Genomic DNA, 23,935 nt, shown 5'->3' with positions numbered 1-23,935 from the left:
GAGATCTTCCATGACTTATTTCAGGAGGGGAAATTTTATGACTTGGCAGGTACAATGGGTAAAATAAAATAAACTGATTCATAGGAAATTATGTTCTTTTATTCTTATAAGTGTAGTTCAAGCTTCTTGCATTTATGATATCTACATGACTTATAGTATGCTAATATAAGCAGCGTAGTATATCTTGTAAGAAAAGATTACTGTATGTAAGCTGAATCTTTAGTGCATGGCCAAATATGTTATTATTGTAAATATTGATTCCTGGGCTCTGTAGCTGTTCATTTATGTTTGCAAAGGACTAAAGCTCTGGAATGTACATATGATTTGCATTCACACTTCTAAGAAAGAGGTGTAAAACAGTTTGAGTTATCTCATATTTATCTTATAGTCTGGAAAGAACTCATAGAAATCCTGAGTCTTACCTACTCCTTCCTTCTTTCTACTCTTTTTGCCACTGAACAGTTAAGCCTCCACAGCATTTCTGCCTCTTTACATCTCTGTCCTGCAGGAGAGATTGTAAAATGTAAAATATTGCTTGCAAGAGGGACAAAAGAAGGAAAGAGATTGTTTATCTCTGATAAAAATATTCCCTTCAAACTTCCAGAGTAAATATTTTTAATCCACTCAGAAATGCTTCTTCATTTCCAGGATAATAAATGTTAATGTGTTATTTACTCCACATAATTGGTATTTCTCTCAATTTCAGTCAGTCATTTTATGATATGTTTGTTTGTTTTTCTCAGTTGCATCTTAGGAGTTTATGTCATTGTCTTAAAACATCACATTGCTGATCACATTGTGCAAACATTCTGAAATTGGTTCATTGCAAGTGATGTGAAGATGGCCAGTTGAGTGACTTGTTGCACAAAATTTGTTATTTCAATGGGATTTGGGATCCTGTGAGTTCAGTTTGCAGTATGCTAAATAATGCAGGACTCTTCTTTTAAGGTCTGGTTGGACACAGCCTCCAAAGGCATAGAGTGGTCTCTGCAGACTTTCATCTTTTCAAGTTCTTCCAGTGTGTGCAAATAAAATTGCAGAGTGCATAAGCATGACTTGAAGTGTGGGATCCCTTTTTTCTTCTGAGATATTATTTGAGTCTGTGACCTTATCCTATGTTCTGTCCCTTTTCTATAAGGCTTGGTTCTTTTTGAGATGTTAGATCATATTCACTGCCTTCTTAATGCTATCAATCAGAACATATAACAAACTTCAGGAGCCTCTGCAATAGAAAATTATTCAAAATTAATTATATTTTGGTCAGTCAGTATTTTCTAGAAAAACGCAATTGTTAAATAATAAATATAAATAGTGTAATTTATGAAATGCTTTTGTTCCTCAAATTCTGTCAAGTTGTTCAATTAATTCTTTAACCTTCATCTACCCCACTGTAGTCTGAAAAGTCTGTTAATCTCTAAATTCAATGTAGTTTTGTCCCAGCAGTTACATTAAAAAAGTTAGATGTTTTTATTCCAAGGTAGAAGTGGGACTTGTAGAATGAAGTAGACATGGACAGATTTGGGTCTTGACAAGCTGTATAGAAAATTAATTTGTCAGCTCAAGATATGTAACAGAGCATCCTAAATCCTGTGAGAAGCTGTGACCTATTTAATGCAAGGTCTATTAAAATAATGCCGTAGACATGTATCAGAATTTCTCTTGAAGGCCTCTGGTGGGGGCAGATTCCAGTAATGGAGATACAGGAACCTAAAGATCAGGAAATATACTGAAAAATTCATCTTTACTAAGCTAAAGAGAAATTGGAGACTACCTGCTTACAGGAGACTGCATTACTACTAGTTATTTTCTTAATCCTCATGCAACCACTATTTATAGTAGTTTTACTTTATGTCTTTCACACACATCCTTGACAGAAAAAATAAATAAATAAAATGGAGGGGGAAAAATAGCTCATGCAATAATTGCTGACTTTGGATAATTACAACTGTTCAGACAAATTTAGTATCTGGATAACACATCCATCTGATGATAATGTTTGAGACTGGAACAGTGACAAAAATACCAGCTCCTAGAGAATGGCGCCGTGTTTTCTTTGTTCTGTTTCCATACAAATTCCAGCTTTTTTCCTTTTGTTAAATGGAATACGATAAGAGGTTCTGTAATCAACAGATAACTTCAAAAAGTACATGATGAGATCATTAATTCATATATCCGCTTAGTCTAGACGAGAACTGACGGACTCTTCTTCTGTCCCTTCAGGCTAGCTTTATTCATGAAGATATAGAAAGTGCAATCAGTGACAGCAAGAGTGGAAAACAAAAGAAGAGACTTGAAACACTGAGGTAAAAACCTTGTTTCTTGGCAGTATAGGGGGTCATGCGTCACTCCCCAAGTCTGTCTACTGTTTCTTTCTCTTTTATTTTGGCTAGTTGATAATATACTTCAAAAAGCACATGTGGTGGATTTGACTTACTAACTATGTCAAGCTATCTTGGATTATAGTGTCACTCTTAACTTTCCCAATTCTGCTTTAGTAACTGGAACAGCTGATGTAAATGCAGGTTGCAAGAGAATAGCATTATGTGTCTTGAGTTCTGTATTTGGGCAAAGCAGTTCAAAATCTGAATTAAATATATAAATGTTCTCAAATTCCAAGTAAGCAAGGTTTGGGATCTAAAGATGTTTAAGAAAACAACAACTAAAGACTAAAAAGAGTCTGTTGGCTTCAGATTAATACAGAAATGAGCAGTAGCTGGTGCAGGCATAGAAACAAGGGCACAAATATGTTAAGTACTGAATAGGATGGTGGTGGTCTGTATGCTGCGTCCTGATGATATTCTCAGTAATAGTTCTCTGGTTCAGTGAGAGAATTCTGTGCTGTACAAAAATCTTCAAGTGAAAATGTCACTATTACATAAGTTTGCTGTTGCCTTAGTTGCCTGTTAAATTCTGATGTGCAACTTGTGTTGTTTTTGTAGAATAATGGACACTTACATTGAAATGAAAAATGTATGGAAGAAGTGCATCAAATTTTACATATGGGTTTAAAATTAAGCAAGTAGACTTTACTGTTTGAGGTATGGTAACAGATAAGTGCAAGCACAGAGATGTGTTATCACAAGGTTTTGAGCACTTTGGGTGTGGGGGAAGGCTAATGAGATTTAATTGGGAAATGAATGTAGGTCAGTACATCCACAGGGAAAAGTAATCTGACATATCAGTCTCTAAAAGCTTTGAGGCCTAAAGGTCATTAGTGCATGACAGTTCAGCACTGGATACTTGCTGTCATGTCATCTATGTGTTAGCATTCAGCCATGGGAAGAAAGCCTTTTCTAGCTGGGTCCTGTTTGACTAGTCTGGAGATCTTGTAGTAAGTCTGGCACTGCACCATCAAATTGCTGCAAGATTATTTGCAAGTAAAAAATGTAGCAGATGCAAAAGAGAATGCTCAGGAGACTCTAGGAGACGGGAGGAAGGAACTGTGAAGAAACCATTATTTTTTTATAAATGACCAAATTGTATTTTTGCTGTTGTTGAATGCCATGAATGAGATGGGATTATAAAGTGAAGAATGTAAGATGAAGATCCTTCTTTTAAATAGGGATGGGATATGCGTTTCAAAGGATTTGTTGGGATTTTTTGTCTTTTGATACTGAGTTACAGAATGACTTCAAAGATCTCTTTCCTTATGGTTTTTAAAGGCAGATTAAGAACCAGAAAAGTGGGAAAATGATTTTAAACTGAGACAGGGGAGGTTTAGGTTAGAGATTAGAAGGAATTTTTTCTCTCTCAGATGGTGGTGATGCACTGGAACAGGCTGCCCAAGGAGGCTGTGGATGCCCCAGTCCTGGAGGCATTCAAGGCCAGGCTGGATGTGGCTCTGGGCAGCCTGGTCTGGTGGTTGGTGACCCTGCACATAGCAGGGGGTTGAAATTGGATGATCACTGTGGTCCTCTTCAACCCAGGCCATTCTATGATTCTATGAAAATTGAAAATGGGAATAGTCATACATTTGCATCAAGATGGAATGAACAGATTGATCTAAAAAGGAAAATCAGCCTGTGAATGTTTTTGTTGGTAGGGTTTTAGGAAGCTGTTGGTTGACAACCCATCAAACATAAGGAACAGGTACACAGCTGGTGATAGCTGAAAGAAGACTCTGAATGAAGAATTTAGAAGAGTATTCAAGTCCAACCATCAATACACAAAGCACAGAATTTAGCCATAGAAGCAATCAGATCTCTAGACAGCACATTTTCTGTCAGTGCTTTGGAATTTATCATAGAATCATTAAGGTTGGAAAAGACAACTAAGGTCATCAAGTCCAACAATCAACCCATTACCACCTTGCCCACTAAACTGTGTCCCATATGGCTGCGTGAAAGACTATTTGTTTTATTGATGCGCATTTTTCTAACCTCATCATAGCGTGGGTTTCCTGTTATGTTTAATCTATTTGCATACCCTGACCTTTAGTACTTGTGACTTGGCAAGTCCATAGCATGTTTGACAGTAAAAGGGTCCTGATAAACCTTGTTTTCTTCTCTGATTACGCACTAGAAATGTGTTGACTTCACTGATGGGCCCCTTTGTCTTCCTGCAGGATGATCTCCAGTGCTGATGGCGCTATCCCTCCCCCACCACGGGCTCCTGCCCCTGTTCCCCCAGGGACTGTCACCCAGGTGGATGTGAGAAGCCGTGTGGCAGCATGGTCTGCGTGGGCTGCAGAGCAAGGGGACTGTGAGTTGTGCTACACTGCGTAGTGATAACCAGTTCTTCTGGGCAGCAGGGTTTTATGATCCTCAGTAATAGCAAAAAAAAATTCACAGGCTTTCATGAAGACTGCAGTAATTGAATGCAGATAGAGGAGTTGCTGTACTAGGTCACACCTCTGCCATAGCTGGGAGTGGGCATGATTGTTCTCCCAATCAGTTCAAAATGCCCCAAGCCACCATTGCCGGATCTGTGGAATAAGACCTGGCTGTCATAATCTGACTTGTCATTTACTTAACATTTTTCTGAACTTGTGTTCAGAGTCCTATTTACTTGTTCAGTTGAGTGGATGTGTGGGCTATGGATTTTAGCTTGGGCTTTTATGGGAACATAATAACATGCACAGTAATCTGTATTGTTATAACTCTACTAATTTAATGATGCCCGATTGAGAAGTAGACAAAGCGTTGGCCAGATATTTCAGGCAATTAAAAAATACAATCACTTGGATTAAAAGCTGACTAGAGATCAACATTATATATTTATTTATTCATCTGGGTATGGCTAACCTAGTTTATATTTTTAAAGCGTTACCCACGGAATGCTGCAGTATTTCTGAATATTATTATGTTTTATAATCTCTAGTGGAAACATTCTGTTTTAATCAGATTCCATTAAAAATAAAAAATAGAAACAATAAAGCTCTGTAAAACAGACTGTGATAATGAAGTAATTGTGGTTAAGGTGAGAAGTTTCTATAAAAATGAATACTAAAATTTTAGAATTAAAATCACTACCCAAGACATATGCATTGCTTTTGCTTATTAAGCTATGTCAGTCCATGAAGTCAGTAAATCAATTGTGCAGAGAGAACAAAAATGTTTTGAGAAATAAGATACATTAAGGACCTACTAATCTGTACCTCTGCACCTGTCTTAAGTAACAGCAAGTGTGTTCCTTCGTTTGACTCCTCTCTCTTCTCTCAAATAAATAAATAAATAAGTTTCATTAACTTATGAGTGGTCTGTCAATGGTCTGAGTTCCTGCAGTTCCTTTTATTCCATTCACGTAGATCTTTTCTAAAATATATTTTGTAAGATCCCGCCTATTAACAAAAGCCATACAGAATGTAGTGTGATTTAGAAATGCTAAATTTACATTTTTTCAAAGTGCTTTCCCTTATTGTTTTCAAGCATAAGTCACTGATTCTGTCCACTGTTATTTGGAAATGCATATTTTATCACATTGATAACTTCCGTTTCTCTATTGCCAGACTTGGTCATTCTGCCCAAATTTCCTATATCCCTTTTTGCTTATTATCTTTTACATCAAAATTGTCTTCAAATTCAGGGCTACACTGTTACTTCTTGCCTACTTCTACTGGGGTACCTTTCAGCATATTTTGCAAAATAGGACAATTTCCCCATTTCCCCTTGCATTTTATTTATAATCTGCCATTAAAACTATCTATCTATCTATCTATCTATCTATCTATCTATCTATCTATCTATCTATCTATCTATCTATCAAGACCATAGTACCATAGTTCTGTACTGCGGTTTACTTAGTTTATACAGCTAAACTAGCTTAAATTATATGCCAGAGATCTTTTGTGGGACTTGACAGGATCAGGCATTAGGGTGCAAGTTCTTCAATCTTTGCAAATTGAATGGTAAGGACAGTTTTGCCCTTGATTTTCTTGCAGTAGTGTAGTTTCAAGTATAAGCTCCATAGGAGGTGCTGGTTGTTTTTTTGTTTGTTTTTTGTTCTGCATAAATACATGTTTCATTCTCCTCTTCTCTTTTCCACAGATGAAAAACATAGACAATACCCTGACCATGAGGAAACGGCAGAAATGATAGCAGCCAGGATTGACAGAGATGTTGTAAGTGAGATGCTACAAAAGATATTGCTTAATTCCTGAGCAATTGTGAGGCTCTACTACTTGGAAAGTCTTTCTATATGTTCACGTTTGTGTGTAGACCTCTTAATGAACGTAAAGTAGATAATTGTTATTGCTATTTTTTTCCCTAAAGAAAGAAAGAAAATAATAATAAAAGATGTTAAATTGTCTTCTGTGAACATATAGAAACATAAACATTAGTTTTGTTAAGGCTAAATTTCAGAGAGCACATAAGAATAAAATTAATTTCCCTCAATTTAGTGGGATGTAAATTTGTGCAATATTCTACATAAGCATATGGTCACTTCTAAAGGCAGATGTACTATGCACATGCGTAAGCTAACCATTTCTAGACAAGTAGCAAAAAATCTAGGGCAGGTCCTATGGTGTATGCAATATCAAATATCTCTTTGTTTGCTAGTTGTAACTTTCTACTTTCAGCATCAGGGGGTCTTGCGGGAAGCATGTTGGGGCCTGCTGAATTTGCTGTGTATGTGCTTCCCCAGGGGATCCTCCTTTTTTCTTCACTCGCTCTTTGAAAATAATTCTTCAAAGAGCACTTCTTAGAAATAACATTCTGACATTCAACAAATAGCTTAATACTTTGTGCTAAAGGAGATTATGAAGTTATACGGTTTAGGAAAATGCTGTCCTACACAAATAATTGGAATTTTTTTTCACGTGCTGTGAGAGAAAATTCAGTGTGTGAAAGAAATGTGTAATTAGACTTAATAATGCTTATGTTTTAAAAACTTGTCCAGAGTTTTGAGAATAGTCCAAGCCCCACAATACTTGACAGTTACATAAAGGATAATAATGAATCTAAATACGTAGTGTTCTAGCGTGAACTTTGTACAAAGGGAGTTTTTGGTGTCTGAGAGAGTAATCCTTCTAATGTCTTGAGTATATCAGTAGTTTCAGTACTGAAATTGTTATTCTTCTTTTCTCTCATAGCAAATTTTGAACCATATTTTGGATGACATTGAATATTTTGTTACTAAACTTCAAAAAGCTGCTGAAGCATTTGCTGAACTTTCAAAGAGGAAGAAAACCAAGAAAAGTAAAAAGAAAGGACCTGGAGGTAGGAATTCTTGCTGTACACAATATTGTTTCTCTAAAGATCACTGAAGCAACTGGCATATGTGGATTTTTGTGTTGTTTTTTTTGTGAACATAGTAATAGTTTTTCACTTTACGTACAAAAGGAGTTATCCACACAGAATATTCTTAGAAATTAATTAAGAACTGTTGTTTGGAATCAGTGGGGAGTGACTGATTAGAGATGTGACTATAGAATATGCTCACTGTAGTTTTATATTAACAACGTTTTGTGAGTAGGTCAATTTATTAAGTATGTTTTATATGTTTATTATATCCATAGTATGTTTAGAAATGATGTAAAATGTGAATGGATGTAAAAAAAATAAATAAATTTATTTATCAGAGGGAGTGCTTACTCTCCGTTCAAAACCACCACCTCCAGATGAGTTTGTTGACTGCTTCCAAAAGTTCAAGCATGGCTTCAATCTTCTGGTAAGTAACTGCAGGTAGATACGGTTTGAAAACCGTGTTCTCTGTTTTTGCCTTGGATAGCTAATGTTGCATAGAACATGATATTCGTTTTTCTTTTTGCTAAAAATTCATTTGGGTGCTGCAGTGGTTTTCTTAGGGTCATATACTACCAGTATGAAGAGAAGAACTAAAATTCCAGTGAAAGTTGAAGAGAAGGAGGAATAACTACCACAGTAGATTTCTCTTTAGTTATTTCTAAGTTGAGTTTTCTTGTAGATTTCCTGCAGTTCTCTCTTGCAGAGTGTGGCTGCTTTATTGTTGACTCCTTAAGGGAGCTGCAAAGGCCATCTCTTCTTTGGAAGAGCAGTAGTTAAGTGTTCTGTCTTCTCTAACTTTCCTAGTACCTTGTCTGTGTCAAGAAACCTAGTGGACTGTAAATCCCTGCAGCTGTAAACCATGCAGAGATTATCACACCATAAGGGGAACTGTGAGCCTGGGTCTTGGTCTCCACTGCTCTTTAAAAAGGAACAGACATAGAAATGTAATCTGGTTTGTTTTTTCCATTTTTACTGCATACTGCATTCTGCACTTAAATGATTTTTTACCTAGTAACACTTGTATATAAAAATCTTTGTCTTCTGTGCAGGAGTAGAAATAGTTCTTGTTTCATTCCTGAGAAAGATCTGGGGTCTATTTTCTAATGCTGTTCATAATGCTATACCAGTGCATTAATTCAGTGTCATTGAAGAAGCCACAAAGGCTTTAAATTTCACTTCCCAGGGCTTTATGTCAGATATGGAGAGCTGTATAAAGAAGAAGAATCTAGTTTAAAAATAAAAAGAATAGCTTGAAGAATAAAATCTTTGCCAGAAGAATGGTATCTATTTTAAAACAGTATTCTGGAAGCTCCTAGAAAATTCCTACCATTGCCAAAAAGAAAACTATAGAAAGACCGAAAGAAAGTTGTTATGTGTGAAGAACAATGTATAGAAAATCAGTAGCAGTAAAAATACATCCTCTTTTTGTCTATATTTGGAGGCACACTCTAGAAGGCTAGATGCAAAATTGGAATGAAGCTAGCTAAAATGAGGTTTAGGAACAGACAGCAAGATGCAATAAAAGCTACTGTAGCTTTTTAAAATACTTTCTGAAATGCTTCTTACTTCCAGAGCCTATGATCACTAAATAAAAGGAGTCCACCAAGAAGCTGTAGAACAGGAAATATTCACCTTTTTTTTTTTTTTTAATTTAATTTTATTTTATTTTATTTTTTTTATTTTTGTAAATGTGTATTTTACTTGGAAAAGCTTGATGCTGGACAGTGTGTTCATGAAAATAATTGTTTATGGCTCCAGGCTGCCTCTAGACTTAACCTCTTTAGTGATCTCCTGTTCACTAGTGAGCACCACATCCAGGAATGCTTCATCTTGTGTTGGTTTGTCTAATACCTGGACCAGAAAGTTGTCCTCATTGGACTCTAGGAGTCTCCTGAATTGCTTGAAGTCCACCTTGTTGCTTTCCTAGCAGACATCTGGGTGGTTGGAATCTCCCATCAGGGTGAGAGCTTGCAAGCATGATGCTTCTTTCAGCTGAAGCAAGAAGGCCTTGTGAGCAGGTTCCCCTTGATCAGGCTGCCTGTAGTAGATCCCAGCCACCAGGTGTCCTTTAGTGGTCTGGTCCCTAATTTTAACCCACAAGCTCTCCTATTTACAATGGCTGTTTTCTGGAGACAGCTCTTTGTAATCTATGCTCCTCTTAGCAACTCTTGGACAACTCTCCCATCCCTTCTACCTTGCTTATCTTCTCTAAAAAGGGAATTTTAAGAGCCTGTGGGAAGAAAAGACCAAAAAAAGAAAATCAAATAAAGAACATCAGTTAGGTTCACTGATTTTGTCTTGTTCCCTGTAGAGTGAAATTGAAGAAGGTGGAGGGAGAACAAGAATGCTGTAAGAAATTATTGTAGACTTTTCTTCAGTTTCGAGAAAGACAAAAAAGAGGGAGAGTGTAATAAATCTGTGAGTGGTTATGAGCATCACTGGAAAAAGTGAGGAAAGAATGATCGCTCAGTTTTCTTTTGGAAAAGAACTATAGGGTCTTAATGAAACCAAAAGGCGGCATATTTCCAAATGAGATGCTTCTTGACAAAACATACAATTGAATTTTACTTCTTATTTGCACAATATGTGCTAAGATTTATATGGATTCAAAAGCAATCATATGAATTTATAGAAGAGAAGAATCCATAAGTAACTTTTAATACAAAACAATAGCATTTTGTACTTCTGGTAGAAGATGTCCCTGGGAAAATTGTTGTTAGATATTTAAGAGTTTTTCCCAGACGTTTTATATTTGCTTTGTTCCTTCTCATGCTTCCCTTAGCACTTTCTCTTAGCTGATGCTGGAGACAAAACATACTACTTAGAGGGACCTGTGCTCTCACTTGGGACAGTCATTTTTACCTGAAGTATTTATTGTCATAAAAGTTAATTGTATCTTAAAATTTGTCATTTTTCATTCACCTTAGGCCAAATTAAAGTTCCATATCCAGAATCCTAGTGCAGCTGAACTGGTTCATTTTCTCTTCACTCCACTACATATGGTAAGCTTTGGGAATTTTTTAGGTATTTTCCTTCAGAATTCTTATATTTGTATGATCTAAAATCTTTCCAAGGATAATGAGATTAAGAAGTGTCCCTAGAGAGCTACTATGGAGAAATGTGTATCCGAGGATAAAGATCTCTTTAGAAAACAAGTTCTATTGTTTTTTGCATGTTAACATCTATCATATATATATATACACGTTTAAAAAATCTTTGTTTGTATTGCAGTTAGCCATTATAATTTTAATAAACAAACCAAGTAAAGAAATAATTTACGTTATGCAGGAGGAGAGTTGAAAGCATAACCATGCACCAGTTCATTTAAAGTGTGTGTCATTCTGATTAGTAGATTAAAATAACATTGACAGAAGTGGATCTAAATATAAAGGTGACCAGAACAGTTGGTTTTCTGCCATAAGTGGTTTTTTACTTCATCCATCCACAGGACTTAAGGACAAGTTAGCTTCTCAGAATTTGTTTATTTATTCAGTAGTAAATGTTTCCTAGCATGAATGTAGGTAACATATTCATTGTAACTTCCTTTTTATTATGTGTGTATTCTTTATATTATTTTAATATTTTGATTTAGGTGGTGCAGACAACAGGAGGTCCAGAGCTTGCCAGTACAGTACTAAGTCCCCTCCTAACAAAAGATACCATAGACTTCCTACAGTATACTGTCACCAGTGAGGAAGGACAGTTATGGATGTCACTGGGTGACACATGGACCAAAGCCAGGTGAGAAGAAGTTTGTGTTTATTGACACAGTCTTAACCAGACATTCCATACCCAGCAAACTCAATAGTAGTTTGATAGTCTTTGCCTATACCTCACAACTGTTCTTTAAACTCTATGAAAAGAAGCCCTTTAGCCTCACTGGTATTTGTGTATGACTTTTTAGGCATGGAGGAAGCAAATACAGACAGAATATTTTTTTTCCTCCATAGAATGAGTAGAGACTAAATTATGTAAATTTATACCATCTTTTTTTTTTTTTTTTTTTTTTTTTGTATCTATCTTATTCTATCTATCCTATTTTATTCTATCTGTTTCATGCTTCAAGTTGCTTTCCACCCTTATTTTCACAACCCAAACAATCTGGAATTGGTTAAAAAATCAGCTGGAAGAAGTTGCAATAAAAAATGAAAAAAATTATGTAAGAGAGGATACAGATTTCTATTTCCAATTTCAAAGCTTCTCTAAGAGCATCATGATGCTATAAGGAAAGTGCTTTAACATTTAAAGAATGTTTATAGGCTGATTTTTGTTAGATATGCATACTCATAGAAGTCCCGCTTAATTGATTTGCTATTGCAGTTAGATTTCACTAAAATTTACTTTGTTTATGTATTTGTTATTTTTGAAGTATGTATGTGGTTTGAAATTACCTAGTAAAGTAAAATATGCAAAGAAAAGATTAGCAAAGTGTGTTTTAACTCTGTAATCTGTGGTAGATGAGAACACATGACAGTGATTAAGCACGCTTACACTTAACTGAAAAGGTGCCATGTATTTTGAGTTTATTCATCTTTCTTTTAGATACCAAATTCAAGAATAAACATCTACCAAGTGGCTTTATAAACTAATTAACCAATGAAAATGTTTGTTCTTGTTGTCGTTTTTAAGTGATTAAGAAGAAATAACAATAAATTGAGTGTTAGGAGTCTACATGGAAAGCTGTAGAACACGAAGTGACAAACATCCTCATAGCAGTTAGTGTGATGTAGATGTGTTTGCCTTTCTTGATCTCGTTGTGCTACTGGACCAGGACATTCGAGTTCATCCTTTGGGCCTATTGTTCAACCTACTATTACAAACTGGGCTAGAAACAGCAAATAGACGTCCTTGTGATTGCCAGAGAGTTGATCTCAGCAGAGCTTACCTATACTTACTCAGAGCTTGCTGGCTTCACAGCATGCTTGCTGTGGAAATCTGCATAGCACTGGAGCCTCTTGCAGGGAAAATGGATTATTGCTTAAAATGCTGGGCTTCTCATCTTAGGAAATACCTTAATAATTCATTTATTCCAACCTGAAAAAAAGTGTAATTGAAAGAGAAGTAGCTCATGCTGCACAAAGAATGAAGCACTTAGAATACTACTGGTTGATGTGTGAAGATTAGAAATTATACTCTGTCTGATCTCAATATGCAGAGGTACATTATGGAGAAGTTTAGTAAGATATATAATTGTTGAAACATGAGGGTTTCTGACATAGCTCAAGCCTGCCAATGGGCTAATAATTTCTGACTGATCCTGAAACTTGTATAACTGGCAGCATGTGCCCCTTAAATTTGAGCAGCATCAACAGTGAGACTAAGACAATGTAATGTGTGTTCTCATTTCTTGTTCCACTGTGAAGATACAGTAATTTATTTTGCAGGAGGGTATGTCATCCATGGTGCAAAGGCAGTGTATGAAAGTATTAATTTAGGTACTGTGTATTACAATAAAGAATGAGAATGAAGTGCTAAAAAATAATAGACTCTTCTAAGATTAAGCTTGACTATTAAACAGTAAATGTGATGATAATTCTTGTGCCCAGGAGAATGCAGAGTTCTTTGTATTACACTGTAAGCTATCTATTGTCTAACTCCTTCCTTAAGGTGTAACTCAGCCCCCTAAGCTTCCCTGCTTCATGCAAAGGCTGCTCCAAAAGGAATGCCTCCTATTTTATTATATTGACTCATTATATCAGAGGTGATATGTCAGTAGAGGTTGAACCTTCCCACCAATATTCCATTAGATGTTGTTGCTGTGTGACAGATGGCAGCAGAAGGGCAGTCTGACAAAATGGCATTTGACACGGAAGTGCGTATGAAGCAAAAGTGTCACTGAATTCCTCCACGTGGAGAAGATGGCACCCACTGGCATTCAGTGACATGTGCTGAATGTTTCTGAAGACCAAACAGTGGATGAGAGCAGTGATGTGATGGGTGGTGCATTTCAGCAGTGATGACAGCAGGCAGGAGTCACTTCCATTGGTGCAGATTTCTTTGAGCATGGCATGCAGGCTGTTGTTCATTGCTGGAGAAAATGCATAGCTAATGGTTGTGACTATGTTGAAAGATAGTATTTTGTAGCTGAAAATTTGCACTATCAATCAGTGTTATTGTGCTCTTTGTATCTGCTGTAGTTTCCATGGAAATAAATTGGAGTTGTTACTTTCAAAGTGACCTAGATATCTACTTTCAGTCTTTCATATAAAGTAGGCAGTTTCTTTGAAGTCTTTTGTTTGGTTCTTTAATGCAAACAAAACATTGCAGAACAGCACTTCTTTCCTATCTAACAGTTATAACAAATCTTAGATGTGTTTGTGATTGATTCTTTTATTACTCATTCTTTGCTGCAAGCCAGAAATTTGTTGTGTTTTAGCACAGACAAGTCATTATGGCAGGAACAGTTTGCTCCTTGCTATGCCTTGCAGAAAAGTAGTTATGGTCAATAAATATTTTCTGCAAATTTTCTGTGGTCTAACACTATCGTGTCTGTACAGTAACCCCAGCTTCTTTGTCTTTACTGTGATATTAAAATGTATTTCATTTTTAGGAGACCTATGAAAGTAATATTTGCATGGCCCTTGTTAAAGATCTCTAATTTATTTTCATGCAGAGGGGACTGGCCCAAGGACCATTTCATTCCACCTTATGTTCCCCGTTTCCGAAATGGCTGGGAACCTCCATTGCTGAACTTCATGGGAGCTCCAAATGAGCAAGAACTCAATAATTTGGCTGAGTCTGTGGCAAACTTTGCAGAGCAACAGAGGAAGCAAGAAATAAAAAGATTATCAGCTGAGGTAGGTTAAAAAGAAAAATATCTTCTGGGATGCTGTTGGAGTGGTCACTGTCTGTTACATCAGTGCAAGCTCAGTGTACTTACAGAAAAACTATGTGAAACCAAATATCTGTTCAGCCACCAAAATGTGAATAGGAAAAATAGCAGGATTTTGCCTACTGCCCTCCTTGAACTTGGTGCATTTTCCCACATCAGCTGAAAGGACAGTCCAAGCCCCTAAGGTTTGTTTTGATTCTTGTCCCGTGCTTTCAGGTTCCACTGATTTTTGACTGTATTTTAAGAAGAGTTTGAATGAGGGTGTTGTCAAATGTGCATCCATGCACAAGAATACAAACAAAAAAAAAAACAAAAACAAAACTATTGCTGCTTTAAACACATCAAGGATTTTGTTTTGGAAGCTTTTTGTTTTAGTGGGAAATTAACTTAAATTTAATAAATTAATATATTGAAATAGCTTTAGTCTAATTCAAAGATTTGGTAGTCCATGTTCCCCTGTTAGCTATGTTGAAATCGAAGCAAAGCTAAGAATTTTCTAAGTTTAATCCATAGACTTTCGTATCTTCCTTGTGCAATTTACAGCAGTACTGTATTCAGAGTACATCTCAATGCTAAGATTATAAAATTATACCAGTGACAAAAATTGGATTTAGAAAGGAAGATTCAAGGGAAAGATTTCAGAAGAATCACTGAATACTGTGCTTTCAAGAAATGTTTGTCATAGTTGCCATTTCTGGTTTTGAGCACAGTTCAGCTTTCTAGTGTTGAGTTACTGCTATGAGTGTTTGCCCTGTCCTAGGGCAGTAGCTGGGCACTTTGCACTCTGCTGGCTTGTCCTGAGCATCTGCACAGGGATGGGGCCTGGGGCTGGCAGAAGCTAAAAAGGGAAAGCAGTTTCTATCTCATACAGCTTTCATTATGAAAACAATCAAAATTTAGAACAGTTTTATGGTTAGGGTATTTTTCTTAGGTATGGGAGGTATATTCAGTCTTAGCCTGATAAAGCTGAGTTCATCGTGTACCGTTTATCAGATTCTATGGGATGGCTTTCTCTTGCAGAGCAACTCTCTGAAGTCTTCCTGGAGACTAAAAAGCTTCCCTAGCAGAAGTTTATCAAAACTACCTGTGGAAAAGCTGTAACACTATATTTTGATGAAAAACTGCACTTAAAAGCATACACTACATAAAAAGTTAGCCAAGCAAAGGAGGCTAGCGTGATTCATGTTTGATTACTAAAATCACTGCTTGTCCTTATACCTAATAGGATTCACAAGAATAAATACACCCTAGCCCCACACCCCCCAACCCCCTTTTTTTTTAATAGAAAAGAAGCATTTATAGGGCTAATGGCCACAATAACATGAAATGTAGCTGTCGCCCTCCCCCAGCTCCATGCTCATCTCCCAAAAAAGCCTCATCAAAAATTGTTTCACTGCTGTTCTTCATTGCCATGCAAGTGGTTTTTTTAATGTTGTGCTCCCTGTAAATTAAAATCAGCATCAACAACAACAGAACCCACAAACCAAAACAACAAAGCAAACAGAAATCATAGTCTTTTCTCCACTATAATCATGAAATGTACAAAATAATATTGAAAAATAGGGGCATTTTTTTTTTCTGGTTTGGTTATTAGTGAAGATGCATACTACATATATTGAATTAGCATGTAAGTTAAAAGGATTATTTTGAGGGGGCAAATAAACTGAGATGTTTTGGTTGGATTGGTAGGTGTGCCCACTGCCTTTTAGTCTTCAAAAGAGTAAATAATAAGAGTAATAATATTAATAATAATATTATTAATAATAATAGTTCATTGAAGGCATCTGTGTGACTGGCACCTGTGATGTCAAGCCTTAGTTTCATGATTCCATTCACGAAGAGCGAACCATTTAACCTTGGTACTCTGACTTCCCACGCCAGTGCCTCCTTAGTACATCCCTTAAGGGACAAGTGTTCAGCTGCTCAATAGCTGTGAAATGTGTTAGGTGCTCAGCTGGAAAAGCTGCGCCAGTGCAAAATGTCTGCAGCAAAAGGACTCTTAGAGTCGGTGATGCCAGAAGAGTTATTGTCTTATAAGTCTGTCATGAAAGCTTATTTAACAAAAGAGTTCTGGTAAAGTAAAATGAGAGCCAACAGCTTTTTCCTGGGCAACACCAACAGAGGGGTGGCCAGCAGGGAGTGGGAGGTGATTGCCCACCTGCAGTACTGAATCCAGGCTTGAGACCTCCAGCACCAAGGAGGATGTGGACCCGCTCCAACATGGAGCTGTTGGATCAGGTTCAGAGGAGGCCATGAAGATGATCAGTGGGCTGGAGGACCTCTCCTATGAAGTTAGGTTGAGGGAGCTATGCTTGTTCAGCCTGGAGAAGAGGAGGCTGAAGGGAGTCCTCATTCTGGCCTTCTAGTTCTTAAAGGGAACTTATAACAGGAGATAAACCTATTTTTTACACAGTCTAATACTGGTAGAACAAGTTTAGACTAAAACGGGAGATTTAGGGTCGACGTTAGGAACAAATTCTTTACTCAGAGGGAAGTGAGGCCCTGGCACAGCTGAACCACTCATTTTATCTTTTGGGAAATGGACATTAAAATAATTCTTAGTAGAAGCAAAGTATCATTGTTGGATTTAAAGTTGGATTTTTTTTAAGGACTGCTGCTTAAAAGGAATTTTGTAAGTGTTTGAATATTCTTATGTGTCTCCTTGTAATATATATATATTTTTTTTAAATTAAAATCCTTAATTACAGAGTATTACCTTCCTTTTTGCATTTCTTCTTTGACTTCAACCACTTTCTGTAAGAAGGTAACTAATATAAATGAGCCAGTTGATATTATGAGCCTGCAGCGGGATGATGATTTTACTTGGAAGCTTTTATTTCTCATATAGACGTATGTTTAGCTACCTAAAGTTTTCTGGCTTAGTGTTTATTTAGAACAAGAGCTCAGAGCAGCTTTTTTAGTGCAGTTTATTTTAAAGCCACTCAGGCACTGCTTATGACCTGTGTTGTTGTAGCAATGTGTAAGAGAGGACATGGACCTTGCACCGGAGGACTGTTTTCTCTAAAGAATATACTCTGCAATTTTAATGCAGGGGATGACTTATGATAGAAATTCTTTTATTCTTGTCCTTTTGATCTCTCTGTGTACGTATTTGAAATGCAGAAGCTATTAACTTTTCATAGCAGAACTATGAGCACATGAGAGCACGGCCATGCAAGTGCTGGTAGGGAGTGCTGTGCCATTGGTCAGGGGAAGCAGCATGTTGCAGTGCATGACACTAATTCCCTTTGTTGCTTTGTCTTTGTTTTGTCTTGCAGCCTCCCAGTGTTCCTGACTACCCTCCGTCCGATGGGTACGCATTCAGTAACACAGTGTACAAAAGAGGGCCTCTCCTGGACCAAGGGGCAGCTGTTGCTGCCTTTAAGCAAACTGTTAGCCGCCATGTAGATAGGTAACACTGAGTCAACGGCGTACGTGGTGCTGTGGATAACTGTCCCGACTTACTGACTTATGGCTATTGGGGTGGTGGTGTCTGTTGGTCTCAGGTTGTGCCGGGAGCAGACCCGTATATCTGTAAGGCAGCCAGCGGCTCTGATTGCAGCACATGTCTGCCTGTGCTTCTCCAAGGCACACCCAATGTGGCTCTTTCAGTATCATTTCTATGAAACTACTGTGTTTATGCTGTGAAAATCATGCTTTTGTCAAAAATGATATAGTGGAATTCTAACTTAATTAAGGACACAAAATCCTCCTGTTCGGGTTTAAATTTTATTTCTGCTTTGGTTTCGCTTTTTAAAAACTATTCTTTGCTTTTTTAATTGATTTATTCATTTTCAACTACAAAGAATGACAAGTCTGCTCTCAGATTTATCTGTCTGTGTTTTGAATGATTGTTTGATTTGTTGAGCTACTCACTTGCTACCCTTTTAGCAACCTGTTTTGGCTGTTCTCGGCCAGTGTAAAAGTGCCCATGTCTAGTGACTGATTTTTTCTTCCATTCTTGCTACAATCAAAGCTTTAGAATGTTTGCATAGCAACCAGGATCTTTCTGCACACACTTTTCATCCCCTTTTAGCCTAAGTCTGATTTGCTTAATGATGAAATTCACTGATCCTTGGAGACTCAGCCCTGTCTGTGTGGAATATTTCTGCCAGTACAAGCTATGAAAGTAAAGTGGTGATGGGAATGATCCCCCACGCCAAACTATGTTATATATCCTTACATGAACAATAGTTTAACTTATTTCCCATGGAAAGTGCTTAAGCTATGTTTTGGGTGTCATATTGCTGGTAAAAACAACATCGATGTGACTTTTTTGACACAAACCTTTGCATAATCTCTAATTTTGAGCTCTTTGCTAGAAGATCCTGTTGTAAATATGCATGCAAACAAATTCCTATGTGGTGTGCAGGGTGAAGATTCCATTGTTTTCCTGAGCATTGCTTTCCTGAGCATCCTGAACTCTTTATTACAACAACAGCCATAGTAGTCATCTCTGATCATTTTCTCAAACTTGGTTACTTCCGGAGTTCTTGTCTGAGAACCACTCAGCTAGAAATCGAAATGATCTGCACTCAAAATTCCTTTCTCTTTTATCTGTAATGTGATAAGACCTGTTTTGTCCTTTCAGAGTAAGACTATTCTATGCAAAAGCTGCTATCTCTTTTTCAGGTTTAGAGAATGGGACTGTTGCATTGCCCCCTTGATAGTATCAGTGTATCTGGCCACAGCTGAATGAGTCATCCAAGTTTCCTTAGTAGAAAGTAAAGAGAAAAGAGCATTAAGTGTAAGTTGAAGCAGTTAATGTCAGGTAAAGTCAGTCTTTTTGAAAGATCTGAAATGAGACATGTTGTGGAGGTGCCTGCTTCTCACCACTGACAATAGGAGGGAGTCTAGATGGCTAGCACTGATGCAGACATGTACACTGAGCCACTATGTCCTTGTCCAGCCCAACATGAACTTCCTTTTATTAATTGGCTCTTGAGACACATGACGTGCTCTGTAGAAGTTTGTTACTGGATGAAGGCTATTAATGTGCAGTACCCTAAATAAATTCCATTTGAAGATAACTTTAAAGAACCTGTGAATAAACAGGTGCAGGAGGGGGTTTTGGGGAAGGAGTGAGAAATAGAAGCTGAATATTTCAGCCATCATTTTCTGGTGCTTGTTGAAAGCTGGCTTTCCTTGTGAGCAGTCTGAAGACAGTGACCGAGCCACTCAGTGTCTGCAGAGGGACAGGTAGGTTACGCATTGCCCAAGGAATTGTAACCACAGGGATTGTCAGTTAATCTTATTTCAAGGCACCAGGACCTCCAGTAAGCCATGCTTTCTTTGGATGACTTAAACTAAATGTCAGGATATTAAACCTTGAGCGTGTTACTAGCTATACAAGGGGTTCTCTTTGATGCTAAAGGAGTATTGAATCATTTTTTTTCAGTAAGTTATATCATGTTTCAAATTCAGATTCCATTCAGTTTGTTCTTTGTGCTGCTATTTGGGGAATAACATGGGATTGCTCCATGCAATCCACCAGGCTCTCATGCAGCCTTGAGGGGGATATCTGTGCCCCATGTAAACTGCTTGGCTCATTAAGCTAGGTTTGAAAAGTTGTGGTCTCTTTGTAAGTGTACAACCACTATCCAGCCGATGTGCTGGGGATGCTGCTCTTGACTTTTTTATTTTTAATTCTTCCTGAGTTACACTGTATGAAGGGATCAAGATTAATAGCTGTGGACAAGTTAGGATGACAGAGTTAGTAAAACTGAGTTTGGAAAGGTGGTCTAAAAAGCAACTACTTCTAGGTGTGTTAGTCATAGCACTTCAAAATTACATAAATTTTGAGTGGGTGGCTGAAAAAATTGAGATTACTCACAAGTCTCCAGACTTCATAACAGGTATTCTGCAGGCTGTGGTTCATCCCTTGTTTTTCACTCTCTTCTTTAAGTGCTCGAAGTCTCTAAGTGTTTTGTCTTTCTTTCCAAATAATACGTTTTCAATCTGAATATGACTGTTCCTTTGTTCTGTTCTTCAAGTCAAGTGAGACAGTTCTCCACAGCCATGCAATAGCTAGGTAACTACTGGATTGCTGAGACACACACCTGGGATCCGTGGTTACACAGCACAAACATCAGCAACCATCAGCATTTGTATCCCTGTACTGTGATGTTGTATGGCAAGCCCTTGTTTATGCAATGTTTTAACTGTTGTGTTGTTGTTTTTTTATTTTATTTTTATTTACTTAACTTTACTGCTTGATATGGATTTGAGTTTTTGGGTGTGATTTGCAACAGGTGAATAATGTTACTGTTTCTTTTGGATGTGTTTTGAGGGGCTTGGGGTATTTCTCATTTTGAAGAGGTGGCGCATTAAGAAACTAGTAACTTGTTACCCAAAGGCTATCAGAACAGATCTTTCCTCAAAGAAAACAGAGCTGCTGAGGTATACTGTGGTATGCTTAATTCTACAATGAATTCTGTTCTTAACTGCCTAGAAGTAATTCTACATTTATAATTGATGCAATACTTTGAGGTTCTTAGTGGTGATGATACCTTATGTACAATTAAGAGAAATGGCCTACAGAGGAAAGTGTTTTTTAAATAGGATTTAGTTCCATTGGTATCAATGTCAGTTGTGACTTGAAGCTTTATTTGTAATAAATACTAGCAGTACAACATTGTGCAAAGCATGAGATACCAAGTATATTCATTCATTAGTATGGCAAATGACCATTTAATCTTCTGTTGTTCTGTATAGGAAAACCGAATAATGTAGTGTGCATATTTATCTAAACACAATGTCACTTGCAGATCTAATTTGGTATCATGCATACTGTAAGAAGTGGGCCAAAAAGGTTATTGATTCTACAATAACTCAAATGCTTTTTTTTTTTTTTCCTCTCTCATTTTGTTGCTCTATAAATATTTAGTCAATATGATTTGGAGACAGCAGCAAGCTATCTCCTTTATTTTTGTTTAAATGTTTTGCAGCTGGTTGCGGTTTAATTTGTTTGAACATCTCACTTAATGTCTGATCTTTGCATTGCAGAAACTATGAGGCACACAATAAAACACAGTCCAAGAAATATGCCAAATGCAAGTATGAATTTATGGCAAGAAACAACAGTGAGCTTTCAGTCCTGAAAGAAGAGATTGTAGAGGTAACATTTTTGTGAAAACATGAATTTATGATAGTTATGACTCGTTTCTCCTGAGACCAGTACTGTAAATATATTTGTGTGTTTCTTCTGTCTTCTTTAGTGTAGCTTTTGAAGCATCATTCAGTAGTATGTAAATAATTGGCTCTGACAAACACTACATGCCCATGCATGGGGCAGAGTGAAAGACTGTCCTGGAAAGCATTGGTACCCTGGGAGACAGATAAATGTAGAAGGGAAGAAGAAACAGAAACAAGTATTTTGTGTAAAGCTACACTCAGGTAGCCAGAACCCAGATTTCTGCTATGTCATGCCCCAGATTTCACCTTACTCAAAAGCGCACTCTCTCCATGTTTGAACCATCTTTTCCATGGTCTTTTAGTAGTTTCTCCTTTTGCCAGCAGCATGTTGGTTGTAGAGACGCAAGCCTCTCTGCACAAGTTCTTGATTTTAATTCTGCTATGTTGTGCTGCATATGTCTGACTTTATGCAGGTTTATTTTGCTTCCATATCCTTTCTACCATATAGAACTAGTTACAGTGATAATCAAGAAAGCTTGCAGTGGTTTCCTGATGACATCAGCTCAAAGTCTTTTGGCAGCCACAGAACCTGGCAGTGATTTTGTTTGAAAATGATGCACCATTTAAGTACCGTCAGAAAATATAAGTAATTATTTTAACAAATTATTTCAGATTCTGGATGATAGGAAACAGTGGTGGAAGGTCCGGAATAAAAGCGGCAACACAGGCTTTGTGCCAAACAACATTCTGGATCCTCTGAGGAATTACGAAGGTGGTCTGGGATTGCCAGAACCTGTGTACACCCGCACCATCCAGGTACTGTCTGCTTGGTAGAAGAGAAGCTTTTTATTGAAGTATGTAAAGAGAAAGAGATTCACAGCTAAGCTAAAATGTCTGCACAGGCTGCCATAAAGTCAGAAGTTTATATTTCTTTTACAGGCTGAAGTTCATTTCTATATTGCATAGAGTATAACAAAAAAATATATAAAGCAAAATAGACATGTAACAAAATAGAAATATAGCAAAGTAGAGATATAGAAAAATCTTCTCCTGTAAGTTTTTTCCCTGCTTATTTATGAAGAGGTAGTAATTTCCATCCTAATGGATGCTTATGTGTTTATTTTAATTTCAAATATCCTTTGTGCATTGATAGCTGTTGATGCCAAAGAAGGAGTTTGAATTATTTAAGGTAGGGTCATCTTTGTGGCTTCTAAGAGAGTGAACACTGGCTTTTTTATTTTCTCTCTCTGCATGTGTTTCTATCTTTGTCCTAAATGTATTTACTTACTGTGATTTCAGAGTTATAAAAAGCAGGTGTTTTTATTTTTGAATTCACAAAGCAGGTATTTTCAAGTATTATCCCTGCACATCATCAGCACTTTAGTCTTCTGACCTAATTTTGATTTTCATTCTTTCATTTTATGGTATGGAATTAATGTTTTTCTTCTTGTTTCATAAATGTGCTGAAAATAATTAGAGGATAAGATATTCAGAAAACCAAGCAAAGAAATGAAACCAACATCCTGCTTGCTTACACCTCCACCTTCCAAAAGATCTTATATCAGTGCAATTGACACAATTTTCAAATGGTTTTGAAAACTGTGCAGATAGATCTGGATTAAACAGAAATTCCAGACTTGACTCTGAATGAGACTTTCAGACCAAGCAGATGCTAAACTTCTGTTAAAACTTGAATTAAATTTTATTTCATGAAATACTCATTCCTTCTGTCTACATACACCAGCTGATGATTGAAAAACAAGAAATGCTGTGTAGCTGTTAGCAGTCTGCATTGCAGACTCATCTAAAAGCCCCAGCTGAAGGTGCCACTGTGCCAGATGATATGTGCAGAGCTATCTTGAAAGCTGCAACTTTTACAGTGTTTCCAGTCTTTCCGCAGATATGGAAACTCTCTTCAGAAATGGATCCTATGTTATTTCTGGCACAATCATTGCTGGCGTATCTTGAGCTTGGTGGGCTTTAGTCAGATCACTTCTGAGTTCTTCCTGTCCTTAACTGTTTGCCAGTGATGTATGAGCTCTTTCAAAACTGATTTTTCTTTTTAGCTCTGTGTGAAGTGAAGCATGTATCTGGAGTGCTTTTCAAATCCAGATTTGAAGGGCTGACTTATTTTCTTTACGTGCATGTTAATTCTGTGTGTTTGGAATTTGCCAGGAAATAATATTCAGAAGACTGAACAAGTGTAGAACTGCGTAGAGCTTCTCATACTATTATTTCTGTTGAAATGCTCTGCAGGTTTTGAAGTTTTCTATTTGATATAATT

At 37.0% G+C, this 23,935-nt stretch overlaps 1 protein-coding gene across 4 annotated transcripts in view; it reads left to right on the top strand.

Moving 5' to 3' along the window:
- Nucleotides 1–23,935, top strand: part of EPS8 (EGFR pathway substrate 8, signaling adaptor) — a 130,747-nt gene that overhangs the window by 89,784 nt on the left and 17,028 nt on the right. For 3 of the 4 annotated variants that reach the window (XM_072356590.1, XM_072356597.1, XM_072356582.1), the window contains 11 exons: nt 2,221–2,303; nt 4,565–4,701; nt 6,486–6,559; nt 7,532–7,658; nt 8,021–8,109; nt 10,613–10,687; nt 11,278–11,426; nt 14,299–14,482; nt 17,796–17,929; nt 21,523–21,634; nt 22,324–22,467. In XM_072356590.1, the coding sequence (XP_072212691.1) occupies nt 2,221–2,303; nt 4,565–4,701; nt 6,486–6,559; nt 7,532–7,658; nt 8,021–8,109; nt 10,613–10,687; nt 11,278–11,426; nt 14,299–14,482; nt 17,796–17,929; nt 21,523–21,634; nt 22,324–22,467 (1,308 nt within the window). The remainder of the gene's footprint in view (nt 1–2,220; nt 2,304–4,564; nt 4,702–6,485; nt 6,560–7,531; nt 7,659–8,020; nt 8,110–10,612; nt 10,688–11,277; nt 11,427–14,298; nt 14,483–17,795; nt 17,930–21,522; nt 21,635–22,323; nt 22,468–23,935) is intronic. The other variant, XM_072356604.1, reaches the window with a different exon arrangement.

Source organism: Excalfactoria chinensis, chromosome 1, assembly GCF_039878825.1.
Source record: "Excalfactoria chinensis isolate bCotChi1 chromosome 1, bCotChi1.hap2, whole genome shotgun sequence".
Classification (NCBI taxonomy): domain Eukaryota; kingdom Metazoa; phylum Chordata; class Aves; order Galliformes; family Phasianidae; genus Excalfactoria; species Excalfactoria chinensis.
This window is presented reverse-complemented; position numbering and strand designations above follow the sequence as displayed.